Source organism: Phalacrocorax aristotelis, chromosome Z (genome assembly GCF_949628215.1).
Source record: "Phalacrocorax aristotelis chromosome Z, bGulAri2.1, whole genome shotgun sequence".
NCBI lineage: Eukaryota > Metazoa > Chordata > Aves > Suliformes > Phalacrocoracidae > Phalacrocorax > Phalacrocorax aristotelis.
In genome coordinates, this window is record NC_134311.1 from 78,628,416 (window position 1) to 78,650,410 (window position 21,995).

Below are 21,995 nucleotides of genomic sequence, written 5' to 3' on the forward strand. Positions count from 1 at the left end.
AAGTAACATTGGGATGGGAATAACAGCAGCAGAAGACACCAAAATACAAATTCTTTTCAAGGAAGGTTCCAAGCATGGATTGTGGGCCCCATCAGGTTATCAGGCAGATGCAAGTCCTCACTTGTATTACTGTAAATACTCAAGCATGAATCACTTGATGTGTTTGTCTTCTGTGGCAACCACTGTGTTTTCATACTGTGTTTAAATATTCAGAGATAGCTGTGATCTTGCCTTTTGATATGTGGGCAAATGCAGCAGCTAATTTTTCCCGTCATAAAACAGCAGGAGCGGTTGCATTTAGACGAACGTACAGGTGGGACTCTGGGAAAGTGATGACTCCAGCTTCCTTCTTGCACCTCCAACCCTGTTTCAGAAGATTCAGATAATCCATGAGAAGTGGTAAAAGGTCCACAATTCAAAATCTATTTTCCAAACACCAGCACCTCAGAACAGTAAGAAGGAAAAGATCCTTTCATCCCAGAGTGTCAGTGTTTTCTCTTTGCTCATAGCAGTTCTCAGAATGGGTTCATTGCTTGTTGCAGCACCTCTCAGGAACTGATCTTCATTCAAGAGTTACTGATCTGCCAAGCATTGACTCTTCCTTCCTAAAATGGTTTAGAAAAATCATCTTTGTACCGCCACTGAGAGGCAAACAGTGTTGTAGCTTCCTTATGGACTCAGAGGGGCTGCGTAACTTTATCAAGGCAATAAAAAGTAGTAAAGGCTAAAAGTGCTGTATGCATTCTTCCCGTTTCCCCAGCCAGTTTGATTATTTTCTCTAGAAAACCACAATGGAGATTCTACCAAACTTTTTCTTAATACGTGAAATACAAATACACTTTCACCCCGCAGGAAACGTTAAAAGCAAACCCCATCCCTTTCCTAGTTGTGTCACTAGATGGCCCCACGTCTGAAGCAAACATCCCAGAAAATATCTGCTTTACTGGGAGACCTTTTTCCTGCTCTGCCCAGTACTTTTTACAGGGTGGCAAACACACGGAGAGGTATTAGTTTTAAAATAAAACAATAGCTGAATGTGCTATCTCGAGTGTTTAAATTAGCAGCAGAATGCTGTATGATACACGCTGCTGTGTACGGAGCAGATGGGTCCAATCTGATGAAGGAAGGGCATGCTGAAGAGCTGAGATGGTTTTGCAGTACATTGCACCACGACAAAGCACCTTTGCTTGTAGAAATAAATGATTCTCCAGTATCTGCAGTTTGCTATAATGGTACATCCTTCCAAGAGACCGGGAAGGATAGGGTAGTTGTCTTTCCGTACGGATATTCCTTTTACACATCTTGGGGGATTTAAAAACTTAAGCCTTGGTCCGTAGTAATTCTTTAGCTTGTCTGTGTGCCAGGCACTGGCAGAGAGCAGCAGAAGTCATTGCTGCAGGCGCTGGGGCTCTGTTTCCAGTGTGAAGGGGCCAAAGATTTGTCAGTTTGTCTCCTGCAGGTCCCTAATGCTTGGGCTAGGCATTTTCTCAGGGACAGATGCAGGCTTTGTTTGATTGGCATAGAAGGGAGGGAAACTGGGGGTGGAAGTGGGAGTCTGTTTATGCATTACTGTGCAACATGCTCAGGAATATATGTGTGCTATGCAGGCAACATAAACTGCTCTTTCCCCATCCACTGAACAAGTACTGGCCTTTCATGCTCACACTGGGTCCTCATACATAATGCTGAACATCAGCATCCTAAAAGAGAAAGGAAATAATTTATTTGCCTAAATGTGGGTTTGGCCATTCCTGCTTTTCCTGTGGTCCCAGCTTCAAATCCCAATGAGGCCGACCAAAGTCGATACACTCATTTCTAGAGCTTTCCTTGTAGCAACTTCTGTTATGACCCTGAAATCTTGGAGTTTCTCTGCAGGCACTCAGCATGTATGGCATGTTTCATCAAAGACTGTTCCAGTATCGACGATATTTCTGTTTTCAGTGTCCCTATACTTCATATCGCACTTTATGCTCCCCCAGATGTAGCTTCACTGAATGATGGCAGAGGTCTTTTACACTGCCTTGTTTTTATCGCTGAACCATTTGTGAATGACTTTGGGTTCTCCACTCACTGTGAAGAAAACCGTGGGGCTGACTCTGTATTGAAATTTCTGCTTGTCAGCACCTGACTTTGGTCACTCCTGTGTTAAAATTGGGCAAGTTTGGTGTTATCCCAAAGTACTAATTCTTCAAGTACTCTGTATTTCACTTGTGTTTATATATCAAGGTCTGTGCATTGGGAGGTGCTACAGCTGGTGTTTGTAGTGTAGTTATGCAGATCCCAGACCTTAGGCCTTTTCTCCATCCCCCCTTTCCAAGCACTGAGAAAAGGGGTTTCAAGTTTCTAGAGCCACACAGCCACGTTGGAGCACAAGATTTGCTTGCACAGTCCTTGGAGACACTCTGCATGAGGTTGCAAGAGTCCTACCCTGGAAGTCGCAGCAGCCTGAACATGTTGGAGGTCCATTGCCATAGTAAGGGAAGTAAGTTATGCTTTCAACCTCAAAGTAATTTTCTCTTCTCTAGGAAAAGGTTTCTACCCATCCAGTAGCCCTGATAACATGTAAGAAAAATTACATTGAAAACCACTTTCCTTCTGTTTATTAACAGTGTGTTGTTCTACAGTTCTTACATGCTTAATTTGTTTGTTTCCACAGGCTACATTTAGATGCTGTTTACAGCAATAAAGAGAATATTACATTTGATCTAGAGTTCTGTCTTAATTCACAGGATGAGATGCGAACAGAAGCTCGTCGAAAAAATCTCCTCATTCTAATTTTGCATTATTTAATGGAGGAAGGGTATGTTTGTTATTTTTTACATAATAGTGCTCTGCATTTGTGGGTCTGTGTGTCTGACCTCCCGTAATGTGCCCTTCTCTGTTGGGTGGATGGACAGCACAGCCCTTTGGTATGATGTGAGAAAGAGGTAAACTGCTATTACATCTCTTGGCAGTTTGCTGAATTGTTTCAGTTCCTGGAACAAAAATGTCCTATATAATTTTAAAATTCTTCAAAGCAGCAAAGGGTTTTTAAATAGAGTTTATGCTTTTATAATAAATAGAGTTGTGGACAGGTTAAAAATACCATATACTTACTAATGCTATTGTTTACTTTTTCTCCCGAAAGTCAGAATAAGGTAATGACACTCAGTTTTTTGATCTTTCTTTTTTTTTGAAATTACCAGGTATGTCGATGCTGCAAACGCTTTGGAACAAGAGACAAAATTAAGTTTACGTGGCTTTGAAGTTTGTGACAATATTGATCTTGAGACGATTTTGATGGAATATGAAAGCTATTACTTTGTAAAATTTCAAAAGTATCCTAAAATTACCAAAAAGGTCCTGGACACTGGTATGTGGCTGTGTTCCTTAAAGAAAGCTTTTGTTTCCAAAGCCTAAAATGTGCATTCGCCTGATATGCTCACTCCCCTTCTTGTGTATGTCAGTGTTTAATGTTTGAACTCTCTTACATTTGCAGAGCCGTGGTTCTAGCACAAAAGACATAAGAATTGAGAGATGGGGCTTTGAGCCCTTCTGCTCTTCCTTCTCTCTTTATGTAGAAGAACAAGAAAGTGATATTTTTCTGTCTTTTAAAAACTGCTTTGATATTGGGAAGTGCCATGTGAGTGCAAAGTATTATGGCATAGATATTCACTTTCTTCTCATGGGGAGAGAATAGTAAGTCTGCTCTATTTTGGATTTAATTTTTAAATGAAAATAAACCACTTAAATGAAACATTTTAATCTGTAGCTTGCATGAGCTAAGTTATAAGCTTATCACCATTAGTCTCATTAACCATTTATTTTGCATATTTTCATAAACTAAAGGTAACATGCCAAACAAGTAATAGTTTTATTTGCTCCAAAGGACTTAAGGTTTGAGGTATAAATGAATGATACAGAATAAGGGGAATCAGAACATGAGCATTCTGTTATGAGTCTGAATGGTTTTGGACTTGAGCACAAAATGTAACTTACAGACGCCACAAGAACAACTGTATAAGAATCAGTTCTGAAGAGCTTGGAGGGTACAGAAAACACCGACATCTCTACCTATTTGTCTTGTACGAAAAATATAATCATCAGAAAAGGGGATGATTGGCCAGGGAGCATCTCTGAGCGGTTGTCATTGTTTCGTGTGGCTGCCAGCAACTTCGAATTCACAGATGAATGAAACATTCTATAAATACAATAAAATTACCTGTATGGGTGAAATTATTTTGAAAAGTACTAAAGCTATTACTCAGCATTACATTCACGGTGATGTAGACAATCAGGACTAGCTGGAAGCAGGCATTACCTGCATGAAAAAAAATTTACAGCTAGAACCTATTGATTGGTGTTAATACAAAGAGGAGCAGCCTTGCAGGACAAAACCAAAGGGGTTTGTTATGAATCAAGAAAGGAAATGTATTACAAAGCATTTACCACATCATACTTATTCTTGGTCAAACTGAGCAGCATCCAAGCTGGATCCATGAACTTAGATCCATGTGAACAATTCCCCAAAAGCCAGTAAATCTCTTAGACACTTAAAGGCTCGCAGCACCCATCTTTTGGTCAATAAAACTACTCAGACATAGGGTGCTCTGCCATTACCCAAGCCCAGAACTACAACCATGCCAGCAGGGACGTATCACCCTTTTCCCTGAAGCCTGAACAGCCTCCCTCCAACATGTGTCTCTCTTGAGAAGCTGCTGCCAGGTAGTTTGTGACCTGCCTTAAATTGTGTCCATGGTCAGATCATGGTACACGCAGGCCAAACAAAATGATAAGTGTGTGGTTCTTTCGACTAAATTCCTTGTAATACTCTCAGCAACTCATAGAATCAAAGACTGACAGAATCATTAAGGTTGGAAAAGAGCTCTGGGACCATCAAGTCCAATCCCCAACCCAACACCCCCAGGCCTCCTAAACCATGGCCCCAAGGGCCACGTCTACACATCCTTGGAACCCCCCCAGGGACGGTGACTCCCCCACCTCTCTGGGCAGCCTGTGCCAGGGCCTGACCCCTCTGGCAGGGAAGGCATTTCCCCTCATCTCCAACCTAAACCTCCCCTGGCGCAGCTTGAGGCCGTTCCCTCTCGTCCTGTCCCTGGTGACTTGGGAGCAGAGACCAGCCCCCCCCTCACTCCAGCCCCTCTCAGGCAGCTGCAGAGAGCGAGAAGGGCTCCCCTCAGCCCCCTCTTCTCCAGGCTAAAACCCCCCAGCCCCCTCAGCCGCCCCCCAGCACACTTGTGCTCCAGACCCTGCCCCAGCCCCGCTGCCCTTCTCTGGACACGCTCCAGCCCCTCAAGGTCCTAATGTCAATGTCATACAGAACAGACTCATTTCCATGCTGAATCGCAGTTTGCAGTGTTGTAGACGGGCCCACAGCATTACAAGTTTCACGCATGGGCTCTGCTGCCTCCAAGTACACCGTGTTCCCCAGCCCTTTCAGTGAAGTGGTTGTTTGGGAAGGATTATTTTATGTAGGTGTATGAGAATCTGGGTGCAAGAGCATTGTACAGAGAACACTGATAGGAGATGTATTTTGGAGCAACTAGGTGCATGCTAGTATGACACAAACCCTCAGCTTTATGAGTTCACATCTGGGCTTTGTGAGTTTGACACAAACTTTTTTGTGAAAAAAGCTTTTCTTTGACAGAAGTTGTTTCAAGTGATATAAGTGCAAAAAGTAACATAGGTTGATAACCACCATTGTGATGTGACATTTATGCTGTCTTGTTATGTTGAACGTGATAAAATTACTATTAAAAGTGAAGTAAATTCTTATTTCCCAGCTCCTCAGTGAAGAAATTATTAGCATTAAATAAGCATTCTCTGTGATATATTCAGTTAGTTTATTGTGCTTGATCTAATTTCGGGCAGTGTCCATTTTACTGTATAAATTATACTAGTTTTAAAATGTAAGCAAAGAAACCAAAGACTGAATGAGCCTGAAATTTAACAACCCTGAAGCCAAACTGCTCTCTCCAATATCAGTTTCGTTTCAAAACATTTTTGCAAGCTTATATTGCTTTATAATCATGCTGTTCCTGTGTATGCATTGTTATTTCCAAGGTCATGTTTGAAGGGGAAAAAAATCAAGTTGCCCTTTTTTGTATCCTGAAATAATTTCTATTTTAATATTAATTTTGCCACAGCAGAAAATAAACAACAGCTGAGATCTGGAAGAAGACCAAGAAGGTAAGAGAAATGGGGAAGGGTGGAGGGGTGGGGGGTGTTTCTGGGTAGAAAATTTTCCTAAAAAAGCAATACACAACGTGGTTAAAATCATGTTGTGATACCGTAAGAGTACTTACGCTTAGAGTCATGCTGCTGACGGTGTGGTGACTTTTTCTGTATCTTTTAGAGGGAAATAGAGACTTATTTCCCAAATGGAGATGCAGACAATTTACAAAGTTTCTGCAGTGTGGTTAAGGTAGGGCGGCATGTTTGAAAGCAGTAAGCATTGAACTTCGCTGTGATTTTATTTTGATGTCTTGACTTCAGTGGGAGCGAAGTTAGCCCAAAACTGCTTTAATTGGAAACTCTGCCTTTTAATCTTTCAGTATTTTGAAGCAAAAAAGTTGTGAAAGCCTTTCAAGATATTATTTTTTAATTCTAGGGCAGCAAGCTCTTCTCAGAATCTCCCAAGGCTCAAACATCAGACAGTGCAACAACCACTGTCAAAAACTTCACCTGGGAGCACAACAGAATTTAAATCATCCACCACGGAGAGCCCCAAACAGGTTTAAACGTGTTTCATCTTGGCAGCTTTACAGTTGAAATTAATGTGATTTCATTTTGAGTGGCTATAGGCAGCAAGAGGGTGTAAGTTACACAATAATTGCGTTATTAATGGGGTTTACTAACTATATAAGGATTATAGATGCAAGATTTCAGGAGAATATGCTCTCTGGCTGTGAGTTGGGGAGCAAGTCACAGGCAAAAATGAGAGGAAAAGGAGTCATATAATCCAACCTATACTGAAGGCAACCAGAGTTTTCCTGTTAACACCAGCAGATTCATCCTTTAGTGCCAGAAAGCCAGACAAACAAACCAAGTACAAAGTCTGGTGTCAGTTGTAAGCATCCTCACAGTGCATGAGGTGTCTGCGATTGGGGGAGTAATTTGGCTCTGATTTTCAGTTTTGTGTTATGTTGGTAAGATTGCTGTGAAAACTATTTTATTACAGAGGATGGAGCAGGAACAGCAGGTTGGTGGGCAAGCACTGTGTCTGTTATAGCTTTTGAGGAACTGGGTGAAGGAGAACCTCTTTTTTTTTTTTTTTTTAACTCCTTGTCTGTATTCCTGCATAGGGAGGAGCTGATCTCTGACCAGTTCTCACCCTTTAAAACCATTAGCGTTTGGTTTTTACAGCAGTAACTGCTGTGAAGTGAATGTCAAAGTAACTTACAATCCTAGAATGGCTCCTCATTTCTGAGTTGGCATGCTGTGCCTTATACTTGCCTGTTGTTTCCATTGTTCATAAGCGTTTCTTCTCATAGCTATGTAAAATGCAACTTAAAATGGAAGCTCTGTGCATGAAACAACTCGAATGCTGAGCTCTAGAGCCATGGCTTTCACTGCTGTTGTCACTAGTCAGATGAAGTCTGAATGCACAATGGTGTTTGTCTGACAAATACAGGATGACTGGTACAACTTCTGTGTAATGATGCAGCTCATCTGGGCATGTGTGAAGAGGTGGGATGATACCTATAATGGAATGATGTCTGCAACTCATCTGCTTTGCAGCACATCTGTTTAAAAATTTATTTTTCTTTAGCATAATGACAGTGCAGTTACCCTGGAGCAATCTGACTTCGGCTTAAGCATCTCAGCAATCAACAAAACTGGAGGAGACAGTATTCACCCAAGAAGGGTTGGTGGAAACCTAGTATGTAATTTGTGATAGAAATATGTATGTAGAAAAAGCACATGAAAGTTTTTCACAAATATCAAATGCGAGTTTTTTGTGTCTACTTTTATATAAAATGTTCCTGTATAATTAGCCAAAGGGTCAATTTAATGATTTGGGCAGAAATTCTTTGCATAGGAGGCTCTGCTTGTGTTAAATAGTATTTCAGACATTGTTGGGAAGTAAAAACATTTCTGTTTTAAAAACCCATTAGTAATAGCTAAAATTGAAGATAAATTTCAGATTCCTGGATGAGATTCTAAGAGGCTCTGCAGTTAAATTGTTGCACGGACTGAGATGTGCGTTCTTCTCCCATTGCTACCACAGATTCAGTGGTCAGGTTTTGCCATATTTAGCACTGTATGTGCAGTAAGGAAACTCATTGCTGTAATGGGAATCAAAATTTGGCCCAGTGCAGTTTTAACAGTGGAGCTACCATCATACTAAAGCCTATCACAACATCATTTTCTTCTTTAGGGCCAAGTAACTGACTTCCATGGGACAATTCAGGATGCCATCAAAGTATCATCAAATGGAATAGCCTTGAACGGCCTTAGTTGTGATCCAGATCCGTCAGTAAGTGTTTCTGTTCATATTTCCATCCAATGAATATGAATGTCAGTTTTACCTAACCAGGAACAAAATGAAACACCACAGTGATGTTGTCTTTGTTCCAAAGTGCTAAAAAAGGATTTAGATTTCTGAGTGGTGTATTTCCTTCTTGGATGGGCAGTTATACTTGATCCTGGTCTAATTTGTTGACAGTTGTTTACTCTTTGAACATGGAAGTAGGCAAGAAATACAAATGATACCTTACGATTCCACCCCCCAAAAAAATGCAGAAACCCACAGAACTTCTGAGGGTGAAATTCTCATTCCTTTGTATTCAGTATGTTATTTAGTGTTCGCCTCAGCTGAGACAAGAACAGAGTTTAGTTGGTTGAGAGAAATTTTCAGTAATCGCTCCATGACACAAGCCATACCTTCTCAGAGAGTGCATCCAGCTTACGTGGTGCCAGTCTGCCTGACAACTGCTACACTTGAAGAGACTTTCAAAGCAGAGAGTGTGACAATGCGGTGACCCACAGTTACATTTTTCACTCCTCTTAATCTATGTAGGGCATGTTTAGGACTGCATGTGCAGTAAGAGAGCTGCTCGTTTTAATGTTAATTCAGGATGAGATTTTGTCAGACGAAAAGATGTGTTACTGCAAATATGGTTTACTTAAAAATCTTTATCCATATTTTTACAGCTTTAAAAGTTGTTATTATTATGATGTATCAGCTTTTTTGAAGATATTTCATAGCTTGTCTGTTTAAAAGTAATTGAAGTCTGACAAGAACCTATGTTTGTCTTTTTTAGGAACGATTATTGAAACCCCTTAGTGCTTTTATTGGCATGACCGGTGAGATGAGAGAACTTGCAACAGTTGTAAGCAAAGTAAGATCAGGTCTCCATTTCGGTTGTACGGAGATCTTGGTTATATTTGTCAGCTGAGAATGCCGTTTGTTTCTTTTTACTGTCACCAGTAGTGCTTATTCTTGAATGTGCAAGCTATTTTTCTTATTATACGACTCCCAACAAGTCACTTCTTTCATGTAACGATGTTTCTTTCTGATACACAGTGGGAGGAAGTGATTAAGAGCATTCCTTTCTAATGGGGAACATGTAATCTAATCATGCAGTACCCATGAGACTGTCATAGCTTTTCCCTTTGTTCTTATTGCTACAGAAAATGTACAATACTTCACTGAAAAGAGAGATTTAAATACATCAGCTAATACCAACTGTTACCTAGTATCTGGGGGTCCTGGTGGGCAGGAAGCTCAACATGAGCGAACAGTGGCTGCTGCGGCCAAGAAGGCCAACAGGATGCTGGGTTGCATCAAAAAGGGCATCACCAGCAGAGAGAAAGAAGTCATTATCCCACCCTACTCAGCGCTTGTCAGGCCACACCTGGAGTGCTGTGTCCAGTTCTGGTCCCTGCTGTACAAAAAGGATGTGGCCAGGCTGGGAGGGGTCCAGAGAAGGGCCACCAAGATGATCAAAGGACTGGGAAGCTGCCATAGGAGGATAGGCTGGGAGAGCTGGGTTTGTTCAGCCTTGAGAAAAGGAGGCTCAGAGGGGATCTCATTGCCGTGTACCAGTACTTAAGGGGCAGCTAAAAAGAAGATGGAGACTCCCTTTTTACATGAGTCCCATGGAGAGGACACAGGGGAATGGACACAAGTTGCTCTTGGGGAGATTCCGACTGGACACCAGAGGGACATTTTTCACAGTGAGGACAGTCACCATTGGAATAATCTCCCCAGGGAAGGGGTTGACTCGGCCACGTTGGACACCTTCAAGAGATGGCTGGACAGGGCGCTGGGACATCTTGTTTAGACTCTGCTCTTCCTAGAAAGGTTGGACTAGATGGTCCCTGAGGTCCCTTCCAACCTGGGACTCTGGGATTCTGTGATTCTGTGAACTGTGATCAAATGGTGGGAAAAATTGTGATTCAACTCTGTGGATGCAGTTTCTGTTCAAGGCATTGGGTTGTATTCGGTGTGGATGGTGTTCTGGTATCACAGCTATATCCTGATTCTGAGTTTATCAACGAGGTACCATGCACAAAAATAATCAGACACTGATAATCCCACATTCTTTTTAATACTAGTCCTGTGCCTTGCATCGCGCTGCCTGCATGAGCTGGACTCCTTGTCTTTTCTCGCTTGGTGCAGTAGAGAGATGCTATTACCATAGGCTCTGCAAGCAATGCCCTTCCCTCATCCCAGCACAGGAGCTGCATGGGCAGCATCAGTAATACACTGTATCCCAGGACAGACTGGGAATTCTTCCAGGACGGGCAGTTTGACACCTGGAGGGAATCCCGGCATCATCAGCACCATTTCATTTCACTCATGGGTTGATTTACAGTCTAGCAAACATGCCCTGGGCTACTGGGGATCCGTGGCTACGAAGCAGATGAGTGCTTTGCACACATCACCTCTCAGTGCCCGCTAGGCACTTGTCCAAAAGGCTTCATAGTATCACAGTATTTGATACTGTTGTGACTCTTTCTGGATATGAGCATCAGAAATGGTATCAGCTGTTGCTCCCACATACTTAAAATCAGCTGTTTAAAAAGCCTGGAAGACTTCTGCTGACTGATTTTTATAGCTGTGTATGGCCCAAATTCTTGGTCTGCAAGTTTTGCATTTGCAGTTTCGTAGAACTGAGGCCTTAAAGTAAGAAAATTCTCACTCATTTCAATTCCTCTCTAGTTTTTAGTTTATGGTAAACATTTAAAATAGCGTTGTTCTGCTGCTACTTTAGCAAAAAGCGATAGGGTTGCTTTAGCCTTCATTACGGTATGTTTTTGAGTTGTGCTGGTATGTTCCTAGTTGCTATGGTAATCAACACCATGTAAATCAATAAAAATAAATAGCATGTGGTATCTGTTTCACAACACAGTCTAATTTAATTTGGAAACAGTTATGGAAGTCTCTACTTAGTATCATAAATCTGATTCATCTTAATTTGTTGTTAATAGAAAGGGAAAGTGTAATCTACTCGATATAAATAATTTTTCTAATTGTATTAAATCAAATTTTCCCCTCGGATATAAGCACATAATTTTTCTTTAGTCTCTGGGGACTGTCTGTTTTTATTGGAGAGTAGAATTTATCTGAAGTATTTGTACTGAGGATGTGATATTTTCTGCAGAACAATTAGTCTCTGGAACACAAAGCCACAAAATATTACTAAGGCAAATGGAAAGATTCACGGAAGATTTGGAAAGTTTGATGAATTAAATGAAATTAATTTAGTGAGTGCTTCAGGGCATAGACTAATTACCGACTATCTTTCCATTGATGCTTGGGGGAAAATTTTCTTCCTGTTACAGAGCTTCTCATACCTTTTCTTGGACCATAGAAAATCTTGCATACTATGGAGTAAATAGCAATTTTTCACTGTTCCTTATAAAATAAGTAATAACATAAGTCATAACATAAGTAATAGGTGCAGCCATAAAATTACTAAGCAGCAAGTTTAAAACAAACCTAAGTATTTTCACATTGCGCATGATTAAACTGTGGAGCTCATTACTACAGAATAAGTGTGTTCAAACAGAGGTAAGAGAAATCCACTGAAGAATGAATGTCAAAGGGTGTTTGAACTCAAAGGCTTAAGATGTAATTTTAATTACCGAGGTCCTTCGGTTGCAGATTTTGGTGGATGTAAATATGAACCAACATGTCAGTCCTACTGCTTGTGCTTTTTTTTAAACACCCAACACTTGCCAGCCTCAGAGACAAAACATTAGGCTTGGTGAACCTTTGCACCATGATAACTCTTCCTGTGTTGGTTGGTTACTAAAACCAACAGAAGACAGATCTGACAAGCAGATTTGCTCAGTATACGTTTGGCAGTGTATATGCTGTTAGGGTAACTAGGGGCTTGAAGGAAAGAGCAAGGCATCATGTAGCAGATCTGTAGAAATGATTGCTGTGTACGCTTTCCTCTTGTGAGGTCCCTGGTACGTAGGGTTAAATAATACAGTTTGTATCACTTAATAGCACTCTTCCTTTATAACTGAGTCAATTCTTTTACTTTGTGAGAGGTGGCTGTCCTACTGAAGAAGTTTTACTAACAGGATGCGATGTATGTTGCAGGACATTTATCTCCATAATCCAAACGTGAAGTGGGATGACATTATTGGACTGGATGCAGCTAAAAGGCTAGTCAAGGAAGCAGTTGTTTATCCCATAAGGGTAAGGCGCTAAACACTTTTTATAAAACCAGTGTTGGACTCATTAGCATTTTCCTTGTAATTACAGTGATGTTTTAGATTTCTTGCTATTTCTGTGCTTTTGTAGGCAGTTCATGTTAGAACTGTTCCTGTTTCTGTTTCTGATAATGGCATACACATTCTCCTGCAAGAAAATGGCCTTTCAATATTAAAATTATAAGTGCGGGGTCCCATTCTTTGGCACCTTTGGCAGTGTAAGAGGTGCTGGATTTGGCCTATATTAATTCAGTGGAAAATGACTGACAGAAGAGAATATCAAACCAAATGTGTTTGAAGAATTCACTTAAACCAGAACTCAGATGGTAAATACAGTATTTTTCTCAGTACTCAGATAATACAGATTATATAGTTTTGGAGGGTTTTTATCCCCCTCTCTTCAAATTTCTTAGGTTTCCTGAATGCGTTAAGATCAGTGGGGGTAGGGGTTAGAATCTCTTGCATTTTGTTGTAGATGATACATTTTTAATCTCTGAATTACTTTTCCATTTCCTCAGTACCCCCAGCTGTTTACAGGCATTCTGTCTCCTTGGAAAGGATTGTTGCTGTATGGACCACCAGGTAGGAAAATCTTTATACCACATCCATTGTTTATCACTACATCTGTTTTTGTCCCACAGATAAATCATTGATGCTAATTAGATCAAATGTGTTGATAAAGAGCTTGCTTTCTAATGTGAAATAAAAGGAGACAATGGTGGATAATTACGTTTGTCTCTCACCCTAAGACCTGTCCATGTGCCTTTCTCACAACCCTGGACTAATTCTACACTTGAATCTTCCAAAAAACAGTACTTATACTAACCATTCAGAGGAGTGAGAATTCATGTTGTATCTCTATTTTTACTGAGCTTGCGCCATATTAATCAAGTTTGGCTTGACCTGATCTTACAAAATGTGAATTAATCTGGCATGGACTCACCTTCTTAAGGAAAACGTCCTTTCTTTCTTCTGTGTTTGGGGGTTGTTTTGGAAACGGGGTGGAAGCTTTGCCCTCTGCTGTGCTAGCTGGGTGTTTTCCATGTCAGCGCAGCTTCACTGCTCCCTCTGCTCCACCTTGACACAAGCATTACCACCATGAGTGTGGCTGAGAGGGGACAGAGCACACAAGTACTGCCCATGCTAGGTGGCAAAGGCTGTCGCTGGAGTAAACTCCATTTGTTCCCGTGAATGTTTAGATGTACTTGCCACAGAAGGCATCTGACCATTTCAGCATGTAGTACTTCAGAATTTGGGAAATGCATTTGCAGTGCTGTATTACCTGAGTTTCTCCAGACAATCCTGGAAGGGCTAGAAAATGATCAGAAGGATGGAGCACCTGTCCTACAAGGACAGGCTGAGAGAGCTGGGGTTGTTCAGCCCGGAGAAGAGAAGGCTGTGGGGAGACCTTATTGTGGCCTTTCAGTTCTTAAAGGGGGCTTAGAAGAAAGGTGGGGACAGACTTTTGAGCAGGGCCTGTTCTGATAGGGCAAGGTAGGTTGGTTTTAAACTAATAGAAGGTCGATTCAGTCTAGATATACAGAAGAAATGGTTTACGGTGAGGGCGGTGAAACCCTGGCCCAGGTTGCCCTGAGAGGTGGTCGATGCCCCATCCCTGGACACACTCAAGGCCAGGCTGGACGGGGCTCTGAGCGACCTGATCGAGTTGAAGATGTCCCTGCTCATGGCAGAGGGGTTGGACTGGGTGGCCTCTAAAGGTGCCTTCCCACCCAAACCATTCTATGTGATTCTATGACTTGATATTTTACTGTTTTTACCTGAGTCATAGTAAGATGAGGGGAATTATTCAAACATTTCCATTGTATTTCATTAAAGAGTGAATTTCTTGAACACTGTTGTTTGTAGGTACTGGAAAAACGTTGCTAGCTAAGGCTGTTGCCACAGAATGCAATACAACCTTTTTCAACATATCAGCATCCACCATTGTCAGCAAATGGAGGGGTGATTCAGAAAAACTTGTCCGGGTAAGAATTATTCTCTTATTCTCTTATTCATTATAATTCAACAAACATCAGGTTCCCACTTAAAGAACTGGAGTTCAACACAGAACTGGAAAGTGAGTATTCCTCTGATGCTCATACTCTTTCCTGTCTTGGACAAAACATATGATTCTGTTTGTATCTAGTTCTTAAAATGGGAGTAACATGACTTCTGCAGAAGCCTCACAATGGATTGTTGCTGTGGAATTTTAGTTCTGTAATGCAAGATGAAGCAGATGTCCTGAAGGCAGCAAAGATTTTTGACTCACTGACTAAGAGACAGGCAAGCAGAGTTCCTAACTAAAATTGTGTTTGATTAGTGGCCCCTTCTAAGTGCTTCACATCGTTTCTGCAGGGTTGGCTCCTAGGCTCCCTACAAAATGTTATTTAGATTCCCAAATTTGCTACTATTTTTAGTCCTCAGGGCCCAGAATTGGCAAATAATTCCCTTGTCACAAAGATGTTGCAGCCAAACACAGATGTAATGTCATCTTAAGGAAGGTACTTCAATGGTAAATGGGTAAATGTATTTTTGCCTATAGACTAGGAAGTAGCATGCATGGCTCAACTGTGGTACAAAAAACTTCAGGGGTTCAGGTGTAGCATCCTTGCCCTAAGATGCCCATCCTAATCTCTCCACAATGTCCACCATTTCGGTGTAAGAAACCCAGAAGCTCTTAGCCTTCCTTTATGCTCATCTCTTAGGCTACACTTCAGACAGATAGAGAGCTCTTGAAAGTGAAGAATTGTGTCAGGCTGCACTCAGCAAATGGCATTGAAAGCGTTGTTAATCTCTCGAAATTTAAGCAATGTCTGCAACATAATTTTTTTTCATGTCTCCTTTGTCCTTTAAAATGGCACGGTTTTCTTCCAACACTCACCTCCTGTGTTTTTGATTCGCTTGAAATCTGTCTTAGTAGCTTCCTAGAAGTTTCCCTTCTGGCAGGAGTACGGATGGGACAGTCTGGTTTTGGACACCACTGTCCAGAAGGGTTTTTGTGAACATGCCGCAGCATTTGCAATGACATTGAATTTGTGGCATTTCACCCTTAGTTGAGTTTTTGGCAGAATCCAGAAATGAAATAAGATTGTGGATTGGGACAGATCTAAAAAAAAGTATTTTGTGAATTCATATCACAAAATCACGTGAGGCTGGTGCAGGAGTTTTCTGAAGTTGTGTGGAGTATATTTGGGTTTTGTGCTCATTTGGAGGGATGTCTGCTCATCCAGTTCTCAGCTGTGTTGGTGTGATTTTATATTTTAGATTAGTAAAACTGTAGACTGCAAACTGTCAGCATGTTTTGCATGAGAACAGTGATAGCGGGTGTATAAACAGAACTGATATCCTAGCGTCCAGTTTTTGTTTCAACCATCTTGGAGAAGCCACTTGTATGGCAAGAGTATTGTATAACCCAATATTTTACTTAATTGCAAACTTTTGCTTCCTTAAACAGTACTAATTACAATACCGGTCATGGCAAGTAATGGGCAAGTAATTTAAACCCTGTGTTTCATATCCAAATAAAATAATATGTATCTTTTAAAATTTGTTTTCTTAAGTGTTCCGATTACAAAGTGCTGCATTAATATATATTGTTAGTGGTATTTATTTAAGAACTCGAAGAACACTTCATTGAAGAAAAACTGACAGTATGTTTTCACTGCTAATATAAGCCTCTTCAAGCTTACAGAAAAATAGATGAAACTTCTTTCTCAAAAGGGCAGACCCAGATTTTGTGAGTCAGCTTAACATTCCCTTTCTAAATCTTGATTTTTCAAGAAGTTTGTGTTTGTTTTCACCAGGAGAAACAAAAGAACTTCTTGATTCTTATAATCCGTCCATTTTCTTTCATGATGGTTCAGCTGAGGTTTTTGGGTTTTTTTTTCGCTCAAATCGTTATTTAAAAAACTACAAATGGAGCAACAATGAAAGACAGGCGTTTAATCTCTGATAACAGTTTAGGAGTTCCCAGAATCCTCTGATGGATCGTTTTCTTCTATCCCATTATTCGCAGGGTACTCTGATAGGATTTAGCCAGAAAGATTTACAAATAAAGACAGGATTACAAGCCTGTGTTCTTTATATCTCCTTTACAAACCTTTCAGAATTTGAGAGGATTCAGGGACCCTCAGCCTACCCAGAGCTTTTTCCCAGCAGATATCCCTTTTTGTCCTAGAAGTTTGGAATGTGGCTACTGTTATTTATCTTCTGTGCCAGCAGCCCTTAGTTCCTTTTTGTGTTAGTTTATCTTTTCTTTCACATTTACTCTTCTCTCTAAACAGGTGTTGTTTGAGCTTGCCCGGTACCATGCTCCTTCCACAATTTTCTTGGATGAGCTGGAGTCAGTTATGAGTCAAAGAGGCACCGCTTCTGGGTAACTGATGAGAGCACTTCCTATGGCTTTAGGACATTTGTCCCACTTCTACTCCATCTTTTCAATAGTGTGTGTGTGTGTCCAGCTGCTGACCAATGTTTAATCATAGAGCATACCTGTGAGAAACAAATCTTAGCTAAACTAAAGCCTGAGGCTACGCTATAAACAGGAGCATGGTTGGGCCCCTGAAAGACCTGTCCTTTAGATTTTATGGACATTATAATTACTTCGAGTGATAATGGTAATTTTCTTGACTTTTTATTAAGCAATTTTTCTTTTGTTCTGTTATCAACTTCAGGAGCCTCTCAGTGTGTTATTGTCAGAATGCCTGCCGGCTCCAAAAGCACCGCTTCATGGAAGCATTGCATACGCTGTGGGGATTTGAAGAGCGAGATGTAGTGGTTGTTTCATTCACAGTAGATGAGATCAGTAGAGAAGCAAGTGTGAAAGACAGGTTCTGTGAAGACTAGCAAGGGACTATGGGTCCAGCAAGACCGTGAGGAGGAGGGAGGTGCACGAGTGTATAACTAGTAGTGCTGTACTCTAAAATAAGGGATTTGAAGTGGAAATAAAGGCAGTGGGAAGGAAACAACAGATGACTTGTTAGAGGTGAGGAAAAAGCAGCTGATTTTGTGACGCTTTGGACAGGTTTAGGCATAGCAGGGTAAGATGGAGTGTACACTGTGGAATGGTGTTTTCATTAACGGGACAAATTTTGGTGGCATTGGCGGGACTTCCAGATGCAGGAATGGGGGTTGTTACTATTGTCATCCATTGTGTAGACAGCTTATAGTTAAAAACAGATTGAAAAGCTTATGGATGGGAAAGAGGCAGGAGAAATATAAAATATTATTAGAACCATTAGGAGCCCATTACAGTGGATTTTATGTACTGTAAATTACATGCTCACAAAGATTTATAAACAGAATATGCCATATTTTAAAGCTACAACTTGGAATAATTGTCAGTTAACAGCTATATATTACAGGCCAAATTTTGCCTTCATATATACTTTTAAAAGCTCTTATTAACATCACTGGATTAATAAGGTTTTTTTCATCTAAGATTATATAATTATTTTTACATATCCTTATTAAATATTGACTTTGCACTGATGTGTGGATGCCTTTGCAGAAATAAGCCATTAAACCTGAATTGTAGCTCTAAGGCCCTGATATTTTCTCTGGGTTTGATCCAGGAGTTTCCAAGAACTCCACATTTGGGACCAAGAATTCAGATTGGTTTCCTGCAAAATTGGCCACCTGGATAAGGGCCAGAATTCTTAACACTTTGCTTAAGCTCCCTTTCTCTTTTTGAGGAAGGATCCTTTCTGTGTGGTCTTTGCCCCATTTTTAAATTAATTTCAATATGACATTTTTTTCTGTTTGCTCGTGATAGAACATTTTGCAAAACATTGAATTCAGGAGTAGGTGTATCTCCTTGTGGCCACTTAACATTCACTCACAGAAAAATGCCAGTTGTTGCCCTCAATAGGTAGGTGTGTTAGTTATTTGATGGCAACTATCACATTATAAATATTCTCCTGTATAGATCGATCAGTCAAAGCCTTAGCTGTTTTCCAGTAAACATCAGCATTGTGTGGAGGTTAATATGAAGAAAAAAAAAAAGTATTTTCTTTGGATTCAGTAACAGTGAATTCTCCTCACATTAATGCACTGAAAAGAGTCCATTTAAGTAATCGTTACAAAGCTTGATTTTAATGCTTAGATGTTAGCTAATGGAGCTTAATCATGCTTTGAACTGGGGCAAAACTGACAAGGGCTCAGTTGCTGTGAATGACACTGTATAAATAAAGATGATTACTTTAATGCACTGAGCAAATAATATTTCTCTGAATCTTGGTAGTGGTGAACATGAAGGAAGTCGGCGGATGAAAACAGAATTACTGGTGCAGATGGATGGCTTGGCCCGATCTGATGATCTTGTATTTGTTTTAGCAGCTTCCAATCTGCCATGGTAAGAGATCCAGAGAGTACATTTTGAATACATTTGCATGAGCTTCTAAGCACAGATAAAGATTTTATTTAGACTTTTGCAGAAAAAGCCCTGATATTTGGTTAAAGCATTTAAAGATTAATTTGGAGCTTTTACTTTTAAACTCTACAATTCTTGCTATTTGTGCCACATGACAATAATCCATAATAAAGTCAACATATGCTGGTGCTGCCAGCTGCTGGTATTTAAAATGGAGTGTTTGACTTCATAGGAAAGTTATTTACTATGTTTAAGCTAAGAAGGGTTTCAGCCTGGAACTGTAAGGTGCTTAAAACATCTAGTGCTTAGAAGGATACTCCATATATAGGAACGTTGGATTTTATTGGTATCAAATGTGACTTTTTAAAGTTGAGGGACAAAATTCTTCAGTTCCTTTAACATAATTCAGAATAGAAGAATAAACAGTTTACGACTGGAACTAGGGCACTTCATCATGTTGGTTCCCAAAATGGGCAGGATGTGTATTGAGAAGACGACAGACAGGAGAGGATGAGGTAGGGAGGTAACATTTGTAGTGTAACAACTGTGGGTGCTCAGGGGAGTCCAACAGACAGTAGAAAATGGCCAGCTCATGTGCTTTCCTTGAACAGAGTCTCCCATGGCCGCTGTCAGAGCCAGCGTGTTGATCTGGCTTGATCATTCATCTGAACTAGGGTAGCATATCTTCTTCTATCATACAACACATTATCAAATGGTTGCAAACAGTACATGGGGAAAACAACGGCAGTTGGTTGAATGCAGCTATTTTTAACAGTTCAATTTGTAGCTCACTAATCATTTCCGGGAGTAGGAGCCAACACCAGTACAGGGAATTGAAGCACATTGATGATGGGCTTGTTTTTGCAGTTAGTTTTTGTAGGTTGGAACTAGTCTGCGGATTTCTGCCTGCCCTGAGATTGCCCCTGCCCCTGGGCTACCAATCCATGAAATCTTCAGTGGAAGAACATCTTTTCTGGCAGAGAAGTCTGGGCATTGGAAGCAGAAAGGGGAACCTCAGCAAAGTAAACTGTGGAAATTATCTGTTTGGTGAGGGACGGTCTTGGAGGCAGATGTCTACAAAAACAATGAGTTAGGCATTTTCCATGCTTCCTTCTCTCCCTGAAGTGTGCATGAAGCAGAGAAATACAAGGTGTCTGCTGGGGGCAGCCTGAATGACTAATGTTTTGCAGTTTGCCAATCATGCTAGCACTGAGGTCTTTCTTGATATGTGTCCCTAAAGGCATGCAGACCTAAGTGGGCCTCTTCACCTCTCACACGTAGAGGTGGTCAAGCTAGGAGTCTGAAAAGGAGGAGACGGCAGTCCTGTTTCCAGGGAACTTCAAACCGTGGTCTGGGAAATGTTTGGTGGAGCCCAATGGCAGGTGTTCCCAGGAATGACCTTGTGTGAATAGTGGCTCAGCAGCATTTCAAGTGGCAATATTTGAAATTTGACTGAAAGGCACGGTGTTTGTTGATGTGACGCTCACCCAGCTCTGCAGTGACAGCTGCAGAGCAAGGTAGCCAAAACTGGCTGGGAACCAGTGAGGGCTCTGCACCCACAAAACCACAGGCTTCATTCCTGGATTATTTTTCATGGTGAGTGATTTTTGGCTGATTCTCATGAGTTTGCCACAGGGAGATGTGTTGGAAAAGCCTCTCTGTGTGATGGAGGGCTCTGGGCTGTGATCAGCAGGCTGTTGCTGGCCGTTGGGAGTGTCCGAGTCTGAGTGACACTGTGTGTGTATCCACAGCTGCTTGCTTTTGAGTACTTAGGAAAAAAGCATCAACTCCCGGTGCATATTTTATTTTGCATAACGTACGAATGCACTTCTCAGTCATGACACACCACCTCATGTTCTCTCACAAAGTTTGTGGTAATGCTTTATTCCTTTCCTCAGCTGATCCCCTTTTTGGCAGGCCTGTCTGAAAGGCGAAGGGAACAGGGGAGGAGAATTGAATAACAGAAGTGGTGTTGGTGCCTCAGAACTGAGGCTCAAAGGTAATATTTTCAGTAAGTCCTGTGTAAGCCTGGGCCATTATCAAAATGTTGGTGCTGAGAAGCCTGAGTCCTTCAGAAGCACAGAAGGATGTGGGTCCCCAAGTCTCCCCAGCTCTGTGGATGGCTCTGCCATACAGTATTTCCTGCATGATGAACAAAGGCGTGTTGTACCATAGTCCATCATCTTTCATGAACTTTGTGGGCAGTGTTCACCTAATTCTGGCACCTAAGGTAGAAGGCAAGGTTCCCCTGCTCTGACAGTCAACAGCAAAAAAGAGATGCAGCAATTCAGAGCAATTGAGAGACCCACAGGGGTCAGTGCTGTTTAACATCTTCATCAGTGACTCAGACGATGGGACAGAGTGCACCTCAGCAAGTCTGCAGATGATACAAAGCTGGGAGGAGTAACTGATAGAACAGAGGGTTGTGCTGCCATTCAGAGGGACCTCGACAGGCTGGAGGAGTGAGCCCGCAGGAATCCCATGAAAGCTCAAGCGTGGGTGATCAAACACTGGCATAGGTTGCTCGGGGAGGTTGTGGAGTCTCCTTCCTTGCAGATGCTCAAAACCTGACTGGACGCAGCCCTGAGGAACCTGCTCTGGCTGGCCCTGATTTGAGCAGGGGGTTGGACTAAATGATCTCCAAGAGACGCTTCCAACCTCAACCGTTCTGTGATGCTGTAAATCAAAGCAGGGGCCTAATCTAGGTACCATGAGCATAATTCAAAATATTTCTGAATGTAAGAAAGCCTAAGGGGAGTGGCCTTCTAAGTTAGGCATAGAGGCATAGTTGCTGGATAAAAACAGGCAGTGTGTTACCCTTCAGTATCCATCATCAAAATTAGATAAATTAAAATAAATTAGAAGTCACTTGAGAATTACTCAGTTGTTCTTCTCTGATGTAAAGGCTGGAGTTTCTGTCCACCATGGGAGGAGATCCAGTCCACCTCCT

General features: G+C 41.3%; 1 protein-coding gene across 4 annotated transcripts in view; it reads left to right on the top strand.

Annotated features, from left to right (window-relative positions):
• The window catches only part of KATNAL2 (katanin catalytic subunit A1 like 2), a 40,698-nt gene that overhangs the window by 12,430 nt on the left and 6,273 nt on the right, over positions 1 to 21,995 (top strand). Inside the window, exons 2-14 of one of the 4 annotated variants that reach the window (XM_075079770.1) lie at positions 2,319 to 2,482; positions 2,730 to 2,800; positions 3,186 to 3,352; positions 6,147 to 6,189; positions 6,611 to 6,734; positions 7,772 to 7,882; positions 8,381 to 8,479; positions 9,267 to 9,344; positions 12,563 to 12,661; positions 13,194 to 13,257; positions 14,542 to 14,660; positions 16,959 to 17,050; positions 18,917 to 19,027. In XM_075079770.1, coding sequence (XP_074935871.1) covers positions 2,736 to 2,800; positions 3,186 to 3,352; positions 6,147 to 6,189; positions 6,611 to 6,734; positions 7,772 to 7,882; positions 8,381 to 8,479; positions 9,267 to 9,344; positions 12,563 to 12,661; positions 13,194 to 13,257; positions 14,542 to 14,660; positions 16,959 to 17,050; positions 18,917 to 19,027 — 1,172 coding nt within the window. In that variant the 5' untranslated portion in view covers positions 2,319 to 2,482; positions 2,730 to 2,735. The remainder of the gene's footprint in view (positions 1 to 2,318; positions 2,483 to 2,729; positions 2,801 to 3,185; positions 3,353 to 6,146; positions 6,190 to 6,610; positions 6,735 to 7,771; positions 7,883 to 8,380; positions 8,480 to 9,266; positions 9,345 to 12,562; positions 12,662 to 13,193; positions 13,258 to 14,541; positions 14,661 to 16,958; positions 17,051 to 18,916; positions 19,028 to 21,995) is intronic. The other 3 variants (XM_075079767.1, XM_075079769.1, XM_075079768.1) reach the window with 3 other exon arrangements.